At 47.7% G+C, this 18,784-nt stretch overlaps 1 protein-coding gene across 3 annotated transcripts in view; it reads left to right on the plus strand.

Annotated features, from left to right (window-relative positions):
* The window catches only part of NBEAL1 (neurobeachin like 1), a 2,018,929-nt gene that overhangs the window by 1,633,154 nt on the left and 366,991 nt on the right, over nt 1-18,784 (plus strand). For all 3 annotated transcript variants that reach the window (XM_069615520.1, XM_069615521.1, XM_069615522.1), the window contains one exon: nt 150-290. In XM_069615520.1, the coding sequence (XP_069471621.1) occupies nt 150-290 (141 nt within the window). The remainder of the gene's footprint in view (nt 1-149; nt 291-18,784) is intronic.

Here is an 18,784-nt window from a genome sequence, read left to right on the forward strand (position 1 = left end):
CAGAACTCAAAGGCCCTAATGCTCCAATTAAGTATAACCATCAGTGAGCAATGTGTTTGTGTACATGCTGCTTCAATAATTGTGGCACTAACACATCTTTGTTAGATTAAGAAATCTCCATTTTTAAGGCCTTGATGTTTCTTTTTCAGGTATGAAAATTTTGAAGATCCATTGGGGACCATTGACAAATTTCATTATGGCACGCACTATTCAAATGCTGCTGGAGTTATGCACTACCTGATGCGTGTGGAGCCCTTTGCCACTCTACATATCCAGCTGCAGAGTGGCAGGTACAGTATATAATGAATTGGAGCATTGCAACCTTTTTCTGTAAGTTCAGGACTATGTCAAAGGTGTTGCTTTTTCTGTTACTTTTTTTGATAGCTTTCGCCAATGTTTTGGGGTTATTAGTTAACACAAATATGGAGCCACGCCAGAGAAAAGATATTCTTATGTTTTTTTCCTTCAGATTTCCAGTTTGTCAGCCGACCTCAAATACAATACAAGTCCACTCATCAGCTTCTGTGGGGAAGTAGGGCTTTAGTGACTTTGAAGCCAAGACATTGCGTTGACCTTGTGTTGACAACACTTTCTCTTGCTGGCTACTTCAATTTGGATTTGATCCTACCAATCATTGATCCAAGTTGTCCCTTCCCTCTTTCACCTGAATTTAGTGCACCATATATACAGCTGTGCCAAATGTGTGCGCAGGTCATACCACCATAAAGTATTCTATCTGTTAAAAGCCTTGCAGTAGACCGTCTTCAAACATCTGATTTGTATGATGTTTCTTCTTCAGGGAGAATGCCTAAATAATCAATGTCTGCACCCAATCACCATCGAATATGTGGACACAGTGAGTTAAAATGTCTTTAGTTATTTCTGCATAATTTTTTGGAAGTTTGGAACAGAGAATGTCACACCTCTGAAATGCTGAATGCCGAAAGAGTGTTGCACATCCTTGTGTTCAAACATAAAATCCCACTGCTTCTAGGAGCCTTTTGCCACCACCTCAATTTTCTTAGTTTCACAGTTTGAAGTGTCGATCAATATTGGTTTCTGATCCTGTAAATCTCAAAATATCTGCTTCATGTTACGATTTAGATTTGTGACCAGGGATTACTTGGATGAAGATAAACTACACAGTTTTTTTGTAGGTCATAGCCACTGAGTTTATGTAGTTTGACCCAAAGCCTCAAAAGCTCACTTTTGTAGTGAAATGAATCTCATGAAGCACTTCTAGTAAGTCTAACCATTACTGATGGATATGGGTTTGGTAGTCTAAACCATGTCCTGATATACTGGTAGCTAAATCTGCAGACCAGGTATACATAGTTGCAAGTACATTTTTTTGTGCCTGATTTGCCCCTCATCATTGAAGAATCAGCAGCTTTGAGAATGAATGAAGGCATACTTGTCTATTCGTTGTTTCATTCATTCAATGTATTCATTTATCAAATATAGTCATTAAATACCTTTCTTTATTTGAGTGTTAGACCACTTGATAGTGATTTTAAAGTCTGGCACAATGATAGACAACATTTGTTGCAGAATCAAAGATTATGTTCAACCTCGTTAATGCAACTCTTTACGCTAATGTTCGCAGGCTTATTGGCAGCTGTATACTATTTTGCCAAAACTTTCTTATAGTAGTCCTTCAATGATTAGATTTCTTTCTGCAATCATTATCCAGCAAACGGCTGTGGTAACATTTGGGAAGAAGAAACTCATTGTTGATCAAATTCAAGCACCCTCTGTTGAGTTAAGAAAAGAAATCTGAACTTCTCTCCAGAAAATAAATTAGTAATCCAGTTGTAGTAATCTAAAGACATCTGCAGATGACCATATGTTATGTTAGTGGTATTTATAACGTGCACCACTGCCAATGGAATGGGCTCCAGACGCCCATCCATCACCCAGTCACAAACTACTGCAAACCTTTTGTCTGAGCAGGCAAACGTATTTATAGGTACACCTGTGGAGTACTCTGACAGGGGTACAGGTGCATGTCTTTTTTTGTGCCATTGTGTACTTAAATTCCTCTTTCTATGTTAGCAAGCAAGTTTTATTCTCTTGCCTAGCATCAAGAGCTCTAAAGCAATTGTTCATCTGGACATCTGGAGCAACGTTCCTGAGGATTGTGGATCTGCTTAGATCACATGCTGCGCATAGGCCGACATCTAGTGGTAGTCGCAGAGTATTGTATGATTTGTTTTTGAAATTCGAAAGGGACGTCGACTGGGCGTGTTTGTAATATTATCCCTAGTGTGACGTCTACTGTACCCATGGTCCTTCACGCATCGAGGTCCCTCAGATTGTTTTTTTCCGCCATTATAGTTGGTCACGTGTTGCAGAGATTCCTGGGTCTACGCCTTTACTGTTACAAAGTTTTAAACTATATTTGCCATTCCATCCCTTCATCGCCTTTCGCTATCCAGCAACTTTCTTCGGTACTCGACGGATGGCTCCGGACATCGAAGAGAGATCCTCGATTTTGATTAACTTTGTCTTCGGCCTACACAGGCCTTCACTGGGCTCCAGCCCATCACAGTAGGGAGAGTGGGGGAGGACACCTACTCTTTTTCTTAGAGAATGCCTATTTCCCTCACACCACTTATTCAGCATGCTGCCTTTCCATCTAGATATGGAAAACACTCCTTTTAAATTGTGTCCATCTTGCAATCGCAAGTGCCCCTGAAAAGACAAGTACTAGGTGTGCAGTCACTGTCTTCTGCGAGACCATGCCGAAAAGCAATGCATGTCTTGCAAATTCTTGAAGCCCAAAACTTTAAAGGAATGGTTCGGTAAACATTTTTTATTGCCCCTACGGGTTGGCCATGTGTTTTTAAGCCTAAGTCGCTCGATTTTAGAAACAATTCCTATGGACCTAATGGTTTTCGTCCATTAAACACACGCGAAAAGAGGCAGTAGGGCGCCGCCATTTTGTGATAATCTTATCACTTGCTGCATCGCCCTGGCTGACCTGCTTTTGCAGCACTAAATCATATCCCCCGCCCCTGAGCCTGACATTATCAAAACATTCATATTCCCCGCCTCTCTCCGTGACGTTTCTGTGCTGCGTAGGCAAACGCGCCCAGTCGTCTTCTACGCGACTTCACACAGCACCCGGAAACCAACACAGATCAACTCACAACACAGCGCAATTCGGAATATGAAACTGTACTTTAAAATCAAACAGCAACACGGTACATTTGGTAAAGTACATTTATTTGACATTAAATGTTTATAGAATATTCAGCAATTGTCATATGAACTCGGAATGCCATTTATTTTCTTTTATCTCTATCCGTAAATCCGTAAAGGTTTATTGTGAGTCACGTGCTGTTCCTTTATGGTACACAGGGTGTTGGTTTTCGTTAAAAGAAGCACTTTGGTCGCACGGTGAACTGCAAGGCTGTTCCATCAAGTAGGCACTAGGCCAGCGTAAAGGTTGATATGTTGCTTCTAGCCGCTAGTACCGCGTAAGGGCATATGGGCCCTTGGCGATCGTCCCATAAAATCGTCAAAGTGGTGCAGTTGTTTACAAGAAGCTGCAGCTGACGGTTGAAAAAACCATCTGCCGGGGTCTGAAACTGGTGGCAGTAGCAGTAGGGAAGGATATACCTGTTTTGAAAACATAAAATTTATAATTAGTCTCGCCAGCTGATCTTTATTAATATTATTCATTTTATTTATTACGGCCGAGCTGAAACTATTTGCTTTCAAGGATAGTGCAGTGGAATATGTTCGGCTCTAAAATCAATGCGAAAAGTAACTAAATAAATCGAGGTTAGCACACAATGAGAAACAACTGTTTGTCTACATGCGTGTGGAAAGTGGACCTGCATGCCCATGTGCCCGCTACAAGGACGATCCCACAAACATTTTCCTAGCTCTTCATTCATTCATTTATTCATGCATCCATTCATTAATTCTTCATTCCGGTATAAAAGCGTCTAAAGAGTTACTTACATTATATTTGCAATTTCCATTGTGTGTCTGCGTAATGCAGTCCGTAAATCCCACTGTGCTCTTGACAATGATTTTTCGTATACTGAACTAACATGAAACTCGGTCTAGTTTCAGAATTTTCTGGCTTATCGTCACTTACGTTATTGCACCCCCCGCCCCCTTCAAATGAAGTTCTTTCAGCATGGTCCCTGTCTCTCAAGGTAAAAAAACAATAGAACCTTATACTGCCAGTGCGAGTTGTGGGCCTCTTCAGGGCGCGAGCTGAAAATCAAAGCCACTGCCCTTCACTAGAAATGAGCATACATTCTTTCTTTGCAACATAACGTAGTAAAGCCATCTGTGAGAACTTGAAGTTTTGAATCCATCTATGTACTGTGCCTCAATGTGCAAATGCGAACTGGCTTCTCTCCCATCTGCAACGGATCGCTTGGCGCGTTCTGAGGCCCCCAATTTTGTCCTTGTTGTCTGCGAGCTTTGAAGCCCCAAAGAACCATAACTATTGAGACTTTAAATTTTTTGGGGAAGGTCAGGGAAAGTATAAAGTACCCGTGGAGTTGAGTTGAAAGTGAGATTTATTGTTTGTTTTATTATTTGCAATACGCAAGCCTCCCCTCGGTTAACAGTGCGCAGCATTTACATAGATTGCGAAAATTAGTAACATCAACAAAAATATATACATACGCATATAGATAAGGTCAGCAATATGAGGTGAATAGAGAGAGAATTCAAAAATGACACCCAGGTTGTTCGCCACCCAGGATGGTGAAGGTAGGGGTTAGGGTTAGCGTACTTTGTATGTACACTGTACAATAACATTTATTTACAAAAAGACAATTGTATTACAATTATTTAAACCAGGATTTGTACTTCACAACCAGCTCTCCTTTGGGTGGACATGGCACACTGGCAATGTTGGGTGGCAATGGATCAGTGCTCTGCACAGAAACGTTCAAAATTCCATATCTGTGCTTCTCTAATACAGCAAAAATAAGGCTTTTGACAAAGTCGAACTCCATTTCCTCATAGACTGGTTTGATCACCCATTGCTTACTTCTTTTTGAAAAGGCCTTCGTGTAGCGAGGCATCCTTACTTTACCCCTAGTCCTAGATTGTTCACGTCCGAGATTCTCGTTATGGGCCAAGACGGCAAGTAGAGTCCTATGTCTCATGTCCTGTATGCTGAAATGCAAGCGCTTTGGCCTGTACTCGGCACATATTGTGGAACACCTCCAAACCTCCTGTGTGACAGAATTCTGTCAGTCCCCTCAAATCTCTTGATAGAGTTTTATCGAAAACAATCTTCTCAATGGCTATGTGTGTCGTTGAAGATGGATTCAACCACTTATTCTTCCGTGCCTCCACTGGGGACAAAGGGCCATTTTCACATTGGTGGAAATGTAGGTTTTCTGACCAACGGTGCACGTTGGTACAGTGGTGCATCAGTGACCGCCATTTTTCAAGTAGTATTTCCACTGACCCTTCACAAGTTTTGGACCTCCACCAAAGATGGTTGCTGATAGACTGGGGCCACTCTGAAATACTTTCCAAACCTTTTTTTTCCCCTGCAGCCGAGATTTTCTTATTGATTGATTTAGCAAGATGCCATACGTCAAATTGATGTTTAATATGTGGGAACTGCTCTCTCATTGTCTTGGCAATTGAAACGTGTCTGTCAGTGGCTATGAGGTCGATGTGCATTCCCCTCGATTGTAGATATTCCCCTGATTTTATAAATCCTAGTTTCGAGGGGATTGGGTCCTCCCGACGTATTCCATATCTATGACAGGTAATGTCCACAGCTGTGCTGCTTCGGAAAATCTTTGGCGTCTGCATCCTGCGTCGATGACGTCGATGCGCCGTCCCCGAGGACCTCCTCCGACGGCCGACGTCACCCGATGTGATAAGTAGGACGCACAACGCCCATAGCCTCAGTTCCGTTTTTTCCACGAACGTGTTCGCCTCGTGAATCTCGCTACGCCTCGCCTCGTTGGAGTTGCTGTTTTCTTTCTCGGTTCGTTGAACCTGTTCGGTTTGTTTGTGGCGATGTCTTTTTCATCTTCGACCCCGCGTCCGGGCTTCAAGAACTGCAGGGACTGTGGGTCCAAGATGTCGGTCACGGACTTGCACGACGCCTGCCTCTGGTGCCTCGGGGAGGCCCACGATACGGACGACTGTGTCGACTGCCAGTCGCTCACTGCAAAGGCCTTGCGAGAACGCAAGAAGAAACTGTCTGTAGGTCGGGTGTCTAAGCCCCGGAATTCGAGGTCTGCGGGGCTTTCGACAGATGACTCGAGGGGTGACTCTCCGTGTCGTCGTCAGAAGTCCGGTGGGTCTCCTTCCAGGAGTCGGTCTCGCCACTCCTCCGCCTCTTCTAGGCATTCCAGGAAGCGCCGGCATAGGTCGCCTTCCCCGTCCTCTTCCGAGGACTCCGCCCGTCGGCGGGTCGCTTATCCCTCCATGCATGCGACACCGGAGGAATGGGCTTCCTTCGGGAAGCAGATGCTAGCGATTCTGTAATCGCAGGGCACCGGTCCGTCTGCCCGAGTGGGGTCGGTCGGCACCGGTTGAGAGACACCGCCCGTACGCCTTCGGGCTCGGGTGGTCGGCACGGCTCGCGGGAGAGGTCCCGCTCGGACAAGGGTAGCCGTTCTCGCCATGCCCATTTCAGGTCACAGTCCTCGACGCGCTCTAGACCGCGTGATCCTGCGCCGTCTTCGAAGAAGACGTCGACGCCTGTGGCGCCGAGGTCGTCGACGATTACTCTCGAGGTTCCGTCTTCGAGGGGGTCGTCGGTGCCGTCGGCACCCAGGCTGTCGAGAGACACTCTCGGAGCTCCGGCTTCGAGGACTGTGTCGACGCCACCGATGCTGGAGGCGTTGCAGCTGACGTCGACGCCGATTCGTTCGACGTCGACACCTTTTCTGCCGGCGCCGATTCGCTCGGCGCCCTCGCCGCCTTTTCTATCGACGCCGACTCGCTCGGCACCCTCGACGCCTTTCGGGGCGGTGGTGTCGGAGGGGCCCCGTGGCACGGGGTTTGCCCCTAAAAAGGCTATCGCTAAGGTCCGCCACTGCTTTGGTCCGCAGTGGTCTTCCTCTCCCCGCCTGGAGTACATTTCAGAGGGTGATGAAGGCTCTGATGGCAGTCTGGTTCCGGTTACGGTTCCGGATGAACTTCTCTCGGGCCATAGTCAGTTTGATGACCTGAGGCAGTCACTGCATGATGCCAGTGGATTGGACACCTCTCCGGAGGTGGAGTTTTGTCGGCCGGAGCCTGGCACTCATGCTGATTCGTCATATCGGCGCCTTATGTCTCGGGTTACCGAGTACTTGGGTTGGTCGGCTCCCCCAGGGGAGTTTGTTCAGGATGATCTCACGGACATACTTGATTTCGGTCCACCCACTGACCCGGTTTTGCCTTTTCATATGGCTTTGCAGAGAAGGGTGGCGGCGGCTTGGACTGCTCCGGAGAGTCTCCCGGCAGTGGGCAAGTCTTTGTCGCGAAATACCGTCCAGCCAGTAGCGACCCCTGCTACTTGTCTAGGCACCCCACCCCGGAGAGTTTGGTGGTGCAGGCGGCTACGGCCCCGGCAAAGCAGGCGTCGTATCCTACCATCCCTCCAGATAGGGACGACAAACGTTTTGACAGCTGGGCGAAGAAAGTGTTTTCTTCTGGGGGTATGGCGCTTCAGGCTCCATATGTGCCTTGTCTCGTTTCACGCACACTCTGTGGAACTGTGTTGCATTAGCGGCTGATCATATTCCCGAAGGGGACGAACGGGATGGTTTCCTTGCTATGGTTCAGGATGGCAAGGATGCCATGTGTGAGGCCATTCAGTCTGGTTTGGACTTGGCGGATTGTGTCAGCCGGTCCATGGCGGCGAGCACCGTAATGCGCAGGTGTGCGTGGTTGAGGAAGTCTGGGTTTGCTCCTGATGTGCAGTCCCGGCTCCTCAACATGCCCTTTGACGGTGAAGGCTGACGAGAGCCTTGAGAGGTTGCAGACCTCCAAAGCTGCAGCGAAGTCGTTGGGCGCTGCAGTTCGACAACCTCCGCCTTTTCGTCCTAGGGGACAGCAATGGAGGGGAGGTTCCTTTCGCTATTACTCGTCCTTCAGTAAAGCGAGAGGAGCTAGCAGCCAAAGAGGCCATCGTAAGAGTGCCAGAGATGGAAACAAAGGTACTCAAGGTGCCAAGGCTGCTCGGGCAGTTGCCTCTTTGCCCTCGGGCAACGCAGCAGCCGCTACCACTCAGTCATGAGGCCAGGTCCCATGGTTCGCCGGTTGGGGGAAGGCTGGCGCAGCATCTTGTAGAGTGGCAAGCCATTACTTCAGATGTGTGGGTTCTGGAGATCATAACCCACGGCTACTGTCTTCCTTTTCGGCAGAGGCCTCACGACAATCCACCAGGGAACCTCTCTTTGAAGAGTCCGGATCCGCTCCTTGTGCAGGAAATTCAAGCCCTGCTGGAGAAAGGCGCCATAGAACTGGTGCCTGTAGCGGAGAGGAACAAGGGATGGTATTCCCCTTATTTTTTTATTTCAAAGAAAGACGGGGGATTGAGACCCATCATGGACTTGCGCGGTTTGAACAAACTCCTCAGGAAGGACAAGTTCAAGATGGTGACTCTTTCTCAAGTCCTCCAGGCCCTTCAACTTCAGGACTGGTTGGTGTCTCTCGACCTCAAGGATGCTTACTTCCATGTGCCGATCCATCCCAAGCACAAGAAGTACCTAAGGTTCGCGGTTGGCGACTCGCACTTTCAGTTTAGGGTCCTGCCGTTCGGATTGACCTCTGCCCCAAGGGTTTTCACCAAGCTCATGGTGGTGGTGGCAGCGCATCTCAGGAAAGGGAGGATTCACGTCTACCCCTACCTGGACGATTGGTTGATCAGGGAGAGCTCTCCCGAGCAAGTCCTGGATCATCTGTCCGTCACCCGCCACTCCCTTCACAGGCTGGGCTTCTCCCTCAATTTAAAGAAGTCCCATTTGACACCAATGCAGCGGCTCCAGTACATCGGAGCAGTGCTCGACACGTCCCTGGGGCAGTGTTTTCCTCCTCAGGTGAGGGCTCTTCACATTCAGCAGATGGTGCACAAGTTCCAGTTTGCCCAGACTCTCCCAGCGTCCGAGTTCTTGAGACTGCTCGGCCTCATGGTGTCCTGCATTCTTCTGGTGCCAGAAGCTCGTCTGCGGATGAGATCTTTGCAGTGGGCGCTCAAGCTCCAGTGGTCTCAGTCCTCCGGCAGGCTGTCGGACCCTGTTCAGGTGCCGCCCTCGGTAGCCCGGGACCTTCTGTGGTGGGCCGTCGAGGGCAATCTGATGAAGGGTGCCCCATTTTGGCTGCCCTGGCCAGAGGTGACGATCGTGACGGACGCATCCCTCACGGGATGGGGAGCTCATGCCAACGAGCTGACAGTCAGCGGTCGTTGGTCTCCGTCGGAGTCCAGACTCCATATCAATCTGTTGGAGCTGAGGGCCGTCAGGCTAGCCCTGAAGGCTTTTCTGCCGACTGTGCGCGGGAAGAGTGTCCTGATTCTGACGGACAACACGGTGGCCATGCACTACCTCAACAAAAAGGGGGGGGGCAGGGTCACTTCCGCTGTGCAGGGAGGCGATGCAGCTCGAGTTCTGGGCCATCCAGCAGGAAGTTTCGATCTCGGCAGTTCATCTGGCCGGAGACGACAACGAGACGGCGGACGCTCTGAGCAGGCAGAGCACGATCTCTCACGAGTGGGAGCTGGCTCAGGAGATTCTCCTGGAGATCTTCGCCCTTTGGGGGACCCCTCAAGTGGATCTCTTCGCCTCCAGTGTCAACCGGAAGTGCGAAAGGTTTTGCTCGCGGGAATTTCCTCCAAAAGGAGCCTTGGGAGACGTGTTCGTGGTGGAGTGGTCATTCCCACTGCTGTATGCGTTTCCTCCAGTCCCCGTCATCCCGCAAGTGTTGCGGAGGTTACAGAGGTTCGGTTCCCGGATGATCCTCATTGCTCCGGCGTGGGCCCGGAGGACGTGGTACCCGGACCTTCTAGACTTGTCCATCTGCCCTCCACGTCGTCTTCCCTACCGAGACGATCTGCTCTCACGGGAGGGGGGTCAGGTTCTCCATCCAGAGGTCAGATCCCTCAATCTTCACGCTTGGCTTCTGAAAGGTTGAGGTATAAGGATTGGGACCTCCCTGAAGACGTGATGGAGGTGTTGCTCTCGGCCAGGCGGCCGGCAACTAAGTCTCTGTACCGTTGCCCTTGGAGATAGTTCTGCGACTGGTGCACAGTTCAGAATGTGGATCCGTTTGAATGCGACATTCCCATGGTTTTGTCTTTTTTGCTTTCTTTGGCCCACAGGGGCTTGCAAGTGGGGACCATTAAAGGTTACCTGGCGGCGCTGTCCATATTTAAGCGCTCGTCTGAGGAGTGTTCCTATTTTAAGATTCCTTTAATTTCGCAGTTTTTGAAAGGGCTCACTAATGTGTTCCCTCGGTCACCTTTTTTGGTGCCAGGTTGGGATTTGAACCTTGTTCTTAAGTTTCTTATGGGTGCTCCGTTTGAGCCTTTACATTCTTGCCCTTTGAGGCTGTTAACTCTGAAAACTGTGTTTTTAGTTGCGGTTACTTCCGCTCGCAGAGTGAGTGAGTTACAGGCACTTTCAGTTAAGCCACCCTTCACTGTATTTCACAAGGACAGGGTTGTCCTTAGAGATCGTCCTTCTTTTATTCCAAAAGGTGGTTTCGGAATTTCATTTGAGCCAGAAGGTTGTTCTTCCGGCGTTCTATCCTCCTCCACATCCGGGTAAGGAAGAGGAGAGGCTCCATAGGCTTGATCCTAGGAGAGCGTTGAGCTTTTATATCTCGCGCATGTCCCGGGTCAGAGTGGACGATCAACTTTTCATTGGTTAGGCTGGAAAGCGTTTGGGACAAGCTGTGACGAAACAGACTTTGTCTCGTTGGATTATTTTAGCTATCTCCGAGTGTTACCGCTTGGCGGGTAAGGACCCTCCGGCTGGCTGGCGGGCCCATTCTACCAGAGGAGTAGCTGTGTCTACTGCCCTGCCGAGGGGAGTTCCTATTGGGCTTCAGTACATACTTTTGTACGTCACTATTCCCTCGATTCCATCAGGGGGCAAGATCTGGCCTTTGGCAAGGCAGTTCTCTATTCCGCAATTTGATTGGGCATGCTAAATTTGTATTCTAAATTTTTTCCCACCTCCTTGCTTGGTACTGCTTTGGGAGTCTGTCATAGATATGGAATACGTCGGAGGACCCAATCCCCTCGAAGAACAAGTTACTTTCTTACCTGGTAACGTTCTTTCGATGGGATGGTCCGACGACGTATTCCATATCGCTCCCTCCCTGCCTTCCCCGCTGCAGAATTTCTTTTGCGATTGCAGCTTGCGTTCCGCAAGGCCTTGTGTGTCTGACTGGCAAAAAACTGGTGGCACACGTTCTGGGAAAAAACTATAACTGAGGCTATGGGCGTCGTGCGTCCTACTTATCACATCGGGTGACGTCGGCCGTCGGAGGAGGTCCTCTGGGACGGCGCATCGACGTCATCGACGCAGGACGCAGACGCCAAAGATTTTCCGAAGCAGCACAGCTGTGGACATTACCTGTCATAGATATGGAATACGTCGTCGGACCATCCCATCGAAAGAACGTTACCAGGTAAGAAAGTAACTTGTTCTTCTCCATGGCCACTGAGGATGTACATTGTGTTACCTGCACGACCATCGAACTCACAATTTTCTTACTATCCATGTCCTGAAAGTGGTAGGTGCAGTAATTGGCAGAAAATCCAGGGCTGTCGCACTTTCCATCGCCTGAATCGTTTGCCTTCGAATGTACTTGCTAGAGACAATTGTTCAATTTTCCAAGCATCACTAATGGCCGGAAACAGATAATCATGTTGGTATTTGTAGTACTGCGTTTTTGAAATGAAATGAAGTCCCACAAACTGAAAGAAAGACTCTAACTTTCTAAAACAGGAGCCACTAAAAAGTGATGCAGCTGCACACAGTAGATTGCCTGCTGGCAGTTTCCCCTGCATCGGTTGTACAGACCATGAGAACGTATGATTTAATCTACATGCGGCATGTATTGTGACGTTACTGCCTTGTTTTTGACGAGTCACATGAATCAATGGCTTCCCACATACTTTCCCTCTGACGGAATGCCCACATTTCAGCATACTTATAATATCCATCAAACAACTGTCGAATACTATGTATTTGCCCTCTTTCATTAGACTGTCATCCTGCATCAAAGTTGTTTCGGCCTGTGACGTTGAGGACATATCACCACATTTGAAAGAAATATCGCTGCTATCAAGTTCTGATGCGTCAGTGAATGCTGCTGCTGGTTCATTCTCTGTGAGGACGAACACACAGGTACATCTCAATAGCCAAACACGATTTAAACATTGTGTGGAACAATCAAACGACAAGTATTCAAGCTCTGATGACCTAGTTCGATGGAGCTGTCAGTATCCATACCTCTGGCTCTGCATGGACTGCCACGAATGATTGTATTGAAGAGGAGGCATCATCAACTCCCTGAAACACAGTACTTGCCTTAGTATGGTTTTCAATATTGTAAACATAACACACACTTGGGGTCGACGGCACAGGTACATATAAAGAGACAAACACAAATGTTGCATTGTCTAAAAGAATCAAGGAATATTTAAATATGATCAGATTTAATCGACTTATTTCTCAGATTTCTTTACATCTGCATCATCTAAATGGGATCTTGTGATTGTAGTGGAAGCTCCATCGTCTCCCTGAAACACAGTACTTGCGTTAATAGGGAAGAAAGTATAGCAAATGGAATCACGTTATATGATCACGCTCGAATGAGCTGTCAGTATCCATACCTCGTGCTGCTGAAGAATATCTATGGATGTTGTAAATGTGGTGTGCACTTCCGAAAGCTGTTGCGCCGATTCGTATCCGCATGGTCCCGCTTCCCCTGGAATTACTTGAATGTCAGGCTCTGCATCAAGTGCGTGGGTTGACGCTTCAACAACAGCCTGAAACATAGTATTTGCATTAGTAAGGATTACAATATTGAAAACACAACACACACTTGGGGTCGACCGCACAGGTACATATCAATGGCTAACCACGAATGAAACATGGTGTAGAACAATCAAATGACAAGTGTTCCAGTCCTGATGATCACGGTCGATGGAGCTGTCGGTATCCATACCTTGTGCTGCTGAAGAACATCTAGGGCTGTTGTCAATGTGGTGGATGCTTCAGAATCTCCCTGAAAGACAGTACTTGCATTAGTATGCATAACACTAATTATAACTGAAAACAAACACCAGGGGACGACAACTAAGGTGTATATCAATTGGAAAGCACTAACCAAACAATTGGTAAAATAATCACACAATACATAAAAACTATTACTTGACATGCATAAAACAAGTCTGTAGCGGAATAGCCAAGTATGATTACCTGATACGCGCTAGAAGTGGTTGATAACTGCGGGCACGTCACGGATGTAGAATGTTCTTGCTTCAGATTCAGTGGATAGTCAAGCAGTTGTAAAGGTAAATTATTGTTTGATGATGAAATGCAAATATTAAAAAATTGCCATGTAAACCGACAGAATACTTGAGAATAATGCTATTGAAAATGCGTAATATAGTACAGTTCCCTGTGCCCATAAATAGATTTCCTTTGGGGGTTATAACATCGAAAAATAATTTATTGATAAATGTCATTATTCAAAAAGCTATACACATATCAATATCGAAAGTATTACAATGGAGTATTACAAGGGACACAACACCTAAAATATCAATTAATCCATTCGGCAACCTACACACTACCGCAAGGCCTAAAGCTAAATCCGGACACTTGACTCACCAGTGGCGGAATGTGGACGAATAGAGTTGGAATAGCGTTTGCGAACAATTTTCGTGTCGTTCGCCGTTTATTCTTCTTTGTTACCCAAGATGTGGCGTACATGTTCGAGGAAAAGTGCCGGCTGCAGATGCGGTATCGATCACCCCTCTTGTCCTCTAAGACTTGTTGGACTCTACTTTCCAGCTCATCCAGTATCCGCAATGTCTGACCCATTCTCTTATTCGATCAACAGTTTTCGGGAATACATGCATTGTAGTGCCTTCAGATTTAGCATGGGTCTTCGAAGGGCAACCGCTAATCGAACAGGCAGGCATTGTTGAAAATTCTGAAAAGTAAATATCAAGATTATTATAAAACCTTGATGAATAAAAATGTCATAAAAAAGTAAATGAACCATACCATGCTCAATGCAAGGTTTGTTTTGGTCGCCGGAACTATACCAGTTCATCATGTGCGGCTTAGTATTTGCATAAGTTACAGAAATGTTTTAAATTATGTGACTAAACTCTGAACATGTGACTCGTCCCTTGGATGGTCTGTCTTGCACGAAAAGGAAACATGCTTACATTAGAGACTGGACCCCCGAAGGATGCAATTCGATGACAATTGACACAGATGAAAATAAATAGATCTGTTGATAGCATAACAATTGAAACACAAGTCAATAGCAATGAGACCAGTGACCATAGCTCTATTGGGTACTGTAATCGCAAATAGATAGAAATGTAAAAATGATCAAAATATGACTAGGATACATGGCCTTACCTTGACCAACAAACAGTTGGATTCAGCAGGCCGAGCAGTATGTTGCCGGAGAACAGGTAGATGGCCACAGGTAGCACACTGACGAGTTTGCTCGAAGCGATCTCAGATAGCACGACGACGAGCAGATTAGCATAGATCTCAGTGCTTCTCAGGTAGAAAGTTCAGGAGTTGACTTGCAAAGCACAAAGATGTTCTCATGAGACATATCAAGTGGTTTATAAAGTATTAGAAACAGGGGTGTGTTTGTGAATGAATGACGTGTGTATGTCGTGGTACTATGTGGTTTGCAGGGGGGCGGCCTGCCTCAGGGGAGGCCTGCCTGGAGACACTGGGTCTGAGGAGGCCATGTGAGCGATGGCCCCTGGGCGTGGGATGCCTTTTGAAGTGTACATGCTGTTTGGCACCTTGGCCGTTTGCGCCCGTGACAGCCCCCCATGCCAGCGCTCATCCACGGGTGTGAACCGCCTTTGATAGGGGGGGTGGGATGGATGGGCCTGGGGCGTGCAGATAAGGCACAGGAAGACTGCTGAATGGAGACGCACTTATGTGGATTGCAGGGGGGCGGCCTGCCTCAGGGGAGGCCTGCCTGGAAACACGGGGTCTGAGGAGGCCATGTGAGCGCCCCTGGGCGTGGGATGCCTTTTGAAGTGTACATGTTGTTTGGCACCTTGGCCGTTTGCGCCCGTGACAGCCCCCCATGCCAGGGCTCATCCCCGGGTGCGAACCGCCTTTGATAGAGGGGGGTGGGATGGATGGGCCAGTGGGCATGCAGGCAAGTGTGTGGGAGCGAGGGGCCATCAGGCCCCTCTCATCCTTTACTTCTCAGTAGAAACTCGGACCAAGTGCCTCCAGTAGTGGGTTCGCCCCTTGCCCTTATGTGATAACTTTGGTTGACATTTGCGTAGATGGGACCACTGAGCAGAACACGGGGCATCCATTTTTGTACCCCCTTTCCAATCCATCTTGGTGACCAGGCCTCACTACGCACAGCACATGGCCCCCACCCTCGTTCCCACTCTGACTGGAAAACTCCAGAGGTATTTGCAACAGCTAATAAATGTAACACATCACTCTTCCTCTTCGATCACTGTCCTGCATGTGAACCAGCCTGAACTAAGAACGTAGCTCGTTCATCTCCACAAACGTGTCCTCAATACCTGCATGCATTATTGAGAATATATTATGTTAACTTAGATAGTGACCACCCTGCTTCACAGCGACCTAACTTTCACCCATTCGGAGCACAGATGTCTGACGTCCATCCTTGAATGGAGACACACTTGATTCATTTAAAAAATCGAAACAACCGTTGTTAAAATATATGTGGTGTTTTATTTTGTATCTTATTTTGATGACACAAAAATACAAAACTTCACACATTGTACAGGTCAGGTTGCAGCACAGTGAGAGAAAATCCCCTGTACTGACCGCTGTCACTCGGGAACGTTTCTCTTATGGCAAGAACGGCACAGGCGGGTATTACTCTTCGAACGCGGTGTCCAAGCCTCCCGTGAAGCCACCATGTAAAGGAATGATAGGCCACCAGCCTGTACCACCTGTGAAAAGGAATGAAACAAGCTGTTTTTAAATGACCAAGATAAGTTTAATAAACGTTTGTTGTCAATGACAATTCTTGTAACTAATGGCCTTCTGCTCGGACAAATGCTATCTAGACACTGCACACTATTGAACGACTTTCATGCATTACAATGATATGTATATGTAATTTTGGATATAGTAGAAGACCATGAAATAGGAGTGGCATGACAAGCAGAGTATACTTACTCGTTACCCGGATTACGAGGACGAACAGTTGCGCGAAGTTCGTGCATAAGCACCATCATTATCCTCTACACGGACCGTGTGAGACAGGCTGCCCTGAAGTCTGGCAGCTCGGTGATGCATTGCGGTCGTGGCTCGCCTTCCGAAATGTAGGCCACGCATCCCGAGTTTTCACAGCAGCAGCAGTTCTCGTCCTTGGTTGGCATTAGCTCGCACCGATTGCATGTGCACCAGGTGGAAACACCGTCCATGCGACTAGGTCCAGGCTCTTCAGCTGTTGAATCGTCCTCCCAACTGCCGTCCGAAGACCCATCGTTTACGCGTGTTTCCCTTTCCAGTAGTTCCTCCTCGGTATACTCGGGCTCGTACATGTAGGGCATTATTGTAGCCATTGTGTGCTAAACAAACTAAAATAATTTATAGCGGTGGTACTGGTATCTGTTTACACGGGCTACAAGCAACGAAGGTAGCTGACCAGAGCACAGAAACGAGTCACAGAATACTCAAAGTAACACAGAGAGGAATGGAATCGAAAATCTGCTGCTGTGTTGTGAAACGGTCTGTTTATACTTATTGAGGAAAGAGGCGTCCTGCCATTTCCATGGCGACACGTCATTAGCTGAAGCGCAGCGAATGTTGACACGAGACGTGCTTTGGCGTTGTGAAATGGGCAGTACGCGTCTGCTGATGACAGGCTCAGGGGCGGGGGATATGATTTAGTGCTGCAAAAGCAGGTTAGCCAGGGCGATGGGGGAAATGATAGGATTATCACAAAATGGCAGCTCCCTGATGCCTGTTTTCGCGTGCGTTTAATGGACGAAAACTCGGGTAAGGTCCATAGGAAATTTTTCTAAAATCGAGCGACTTAGGCTTAAAAACACATGGCCGACCCGTAGGGGCAATAAAAAATGTTTACCGAACCATTCCTTTAAAAGATCTCTGCACAAAACTTTGGGCCGCCCACGCCATGTAGACTGAGGCGACCATCGACATTGCAGGCGCAAAATAATCTGATGAAGGCAGCTATGGCGCACCCAGTGACACTGAAGACGATTGGGGTTCCGCGAATCCCCATGTGTTATGTTTCTTATGTGAATTTGTGCGCGCACTACTGCCTGAAGGCATCTTGGCACGAGGACTGGAGTCAATACAGGCCACAGCAGTGCCCTAGAATAGCACAGTTTTCAGGGCTTTCCTGAAGTGGAAATTATTTGCCATGGCTCTAAGGCCAGAGGGCAGTCCATTCCATAGTCTACTGGGAGCATGTGACAATACCCGCCCTCCTACACGGACCCGGCGAACCTTTGGAACAACCACTAAGTTGGCATCTTCTGAATGCAGTGGTCTGCCAGGGACATAAGGAAGAAACTTGTCCTGCAGATACTCGGGTCCCTGTTTGAAAAAGACACGATTTACTAAGCTCAAAGCCTTGAATGTAATCCTCTGTGCTACTGGAAGCCAGTGGAGTGCCCAGAGTACCAGACATTTATGAGCTCCATAAAGAGACGCGGTTGCCACCCGGGCCGCCAAGTTCTGCAGCAGCTGCAGGCGGTGCACCAGCCCAAGAGGTTGCAAATAAACTGCATTGCAATAGTCGATCCGACTAGTGATCAGGGAGGACACCACTAAGGACTGCAGACGTTCAGGCAGAAAAGGCAAGTCAGGGCGTAAAACCCTGAGAAAGAAATGACCAGTCTTACAGACCGCACTAACCTGCAATATCATTGATAGATCAGATGACAATAGGATCCCTAGATTCCTAACCACCTTCACCGGAGTAGGAAAATCACCCAAAGTTGAAGGCCAAAAAGAGCCCGGCCATTCAGCAGCGGCCAGATCTTAGTATCTTCCCATCATTGATCTGGTCCCCTGAAAACCAAAAAAATAGGGAAGTACCCCATTTTCATACTCCCATTCAGCTTCAGCCAATTCGCACTCATCCAATTTCCTACAGCCGACAGACACTCCTGAAATTCGAGGGACACTACCCAGATCCTGATCCAAACAGACCAGGATCTGAGTGTCATCGGCATAAGAATAGCAACGGAAACCGTAGGAACGGATGAGGTGAATCAGTGGCTGAACATAGATTTTAAAGAGCATAGGGGACAAGGCCGATCCCTGGGGAACCCCACAGGATAGAACACAAGAAGAAGAGGAAAAGGGAGGCAGAGAAATAGATTGGCCCCTATCAGCAAGAAAAGAGGCAAACCAGCTCAGGACGGGCCCCGAGAGGCCTGCAGTAAGCAGGCGAGATAACAGGACGTCGTTGTCGACCGTGTAAAATGGGTTCCATGTAATAATGTCACCACAAAAATCTCGCCATGCAAAAATATTGCCGAAAAATTGCTGTTTTTTGTGGTGACATAATTACATGGAACATGCGGGGGACACCCCCG

This window comes from Ambystoma mexicanum, chromosome 9 (assembly GCF_040938575.1).
Source record: "Ambystoma mexicanum isolate Mex_15411 chromosome 9, UKY_AmexF1_1, whole genome shotgun sequence".
Taxonomy (NCBI): domain Eukaryota; kingdom Metazoa; phylum Chordata; class Amphibia; order Caudata; family Ambystomatidae; genus Ambystoma; species Ambystoma mexicanum.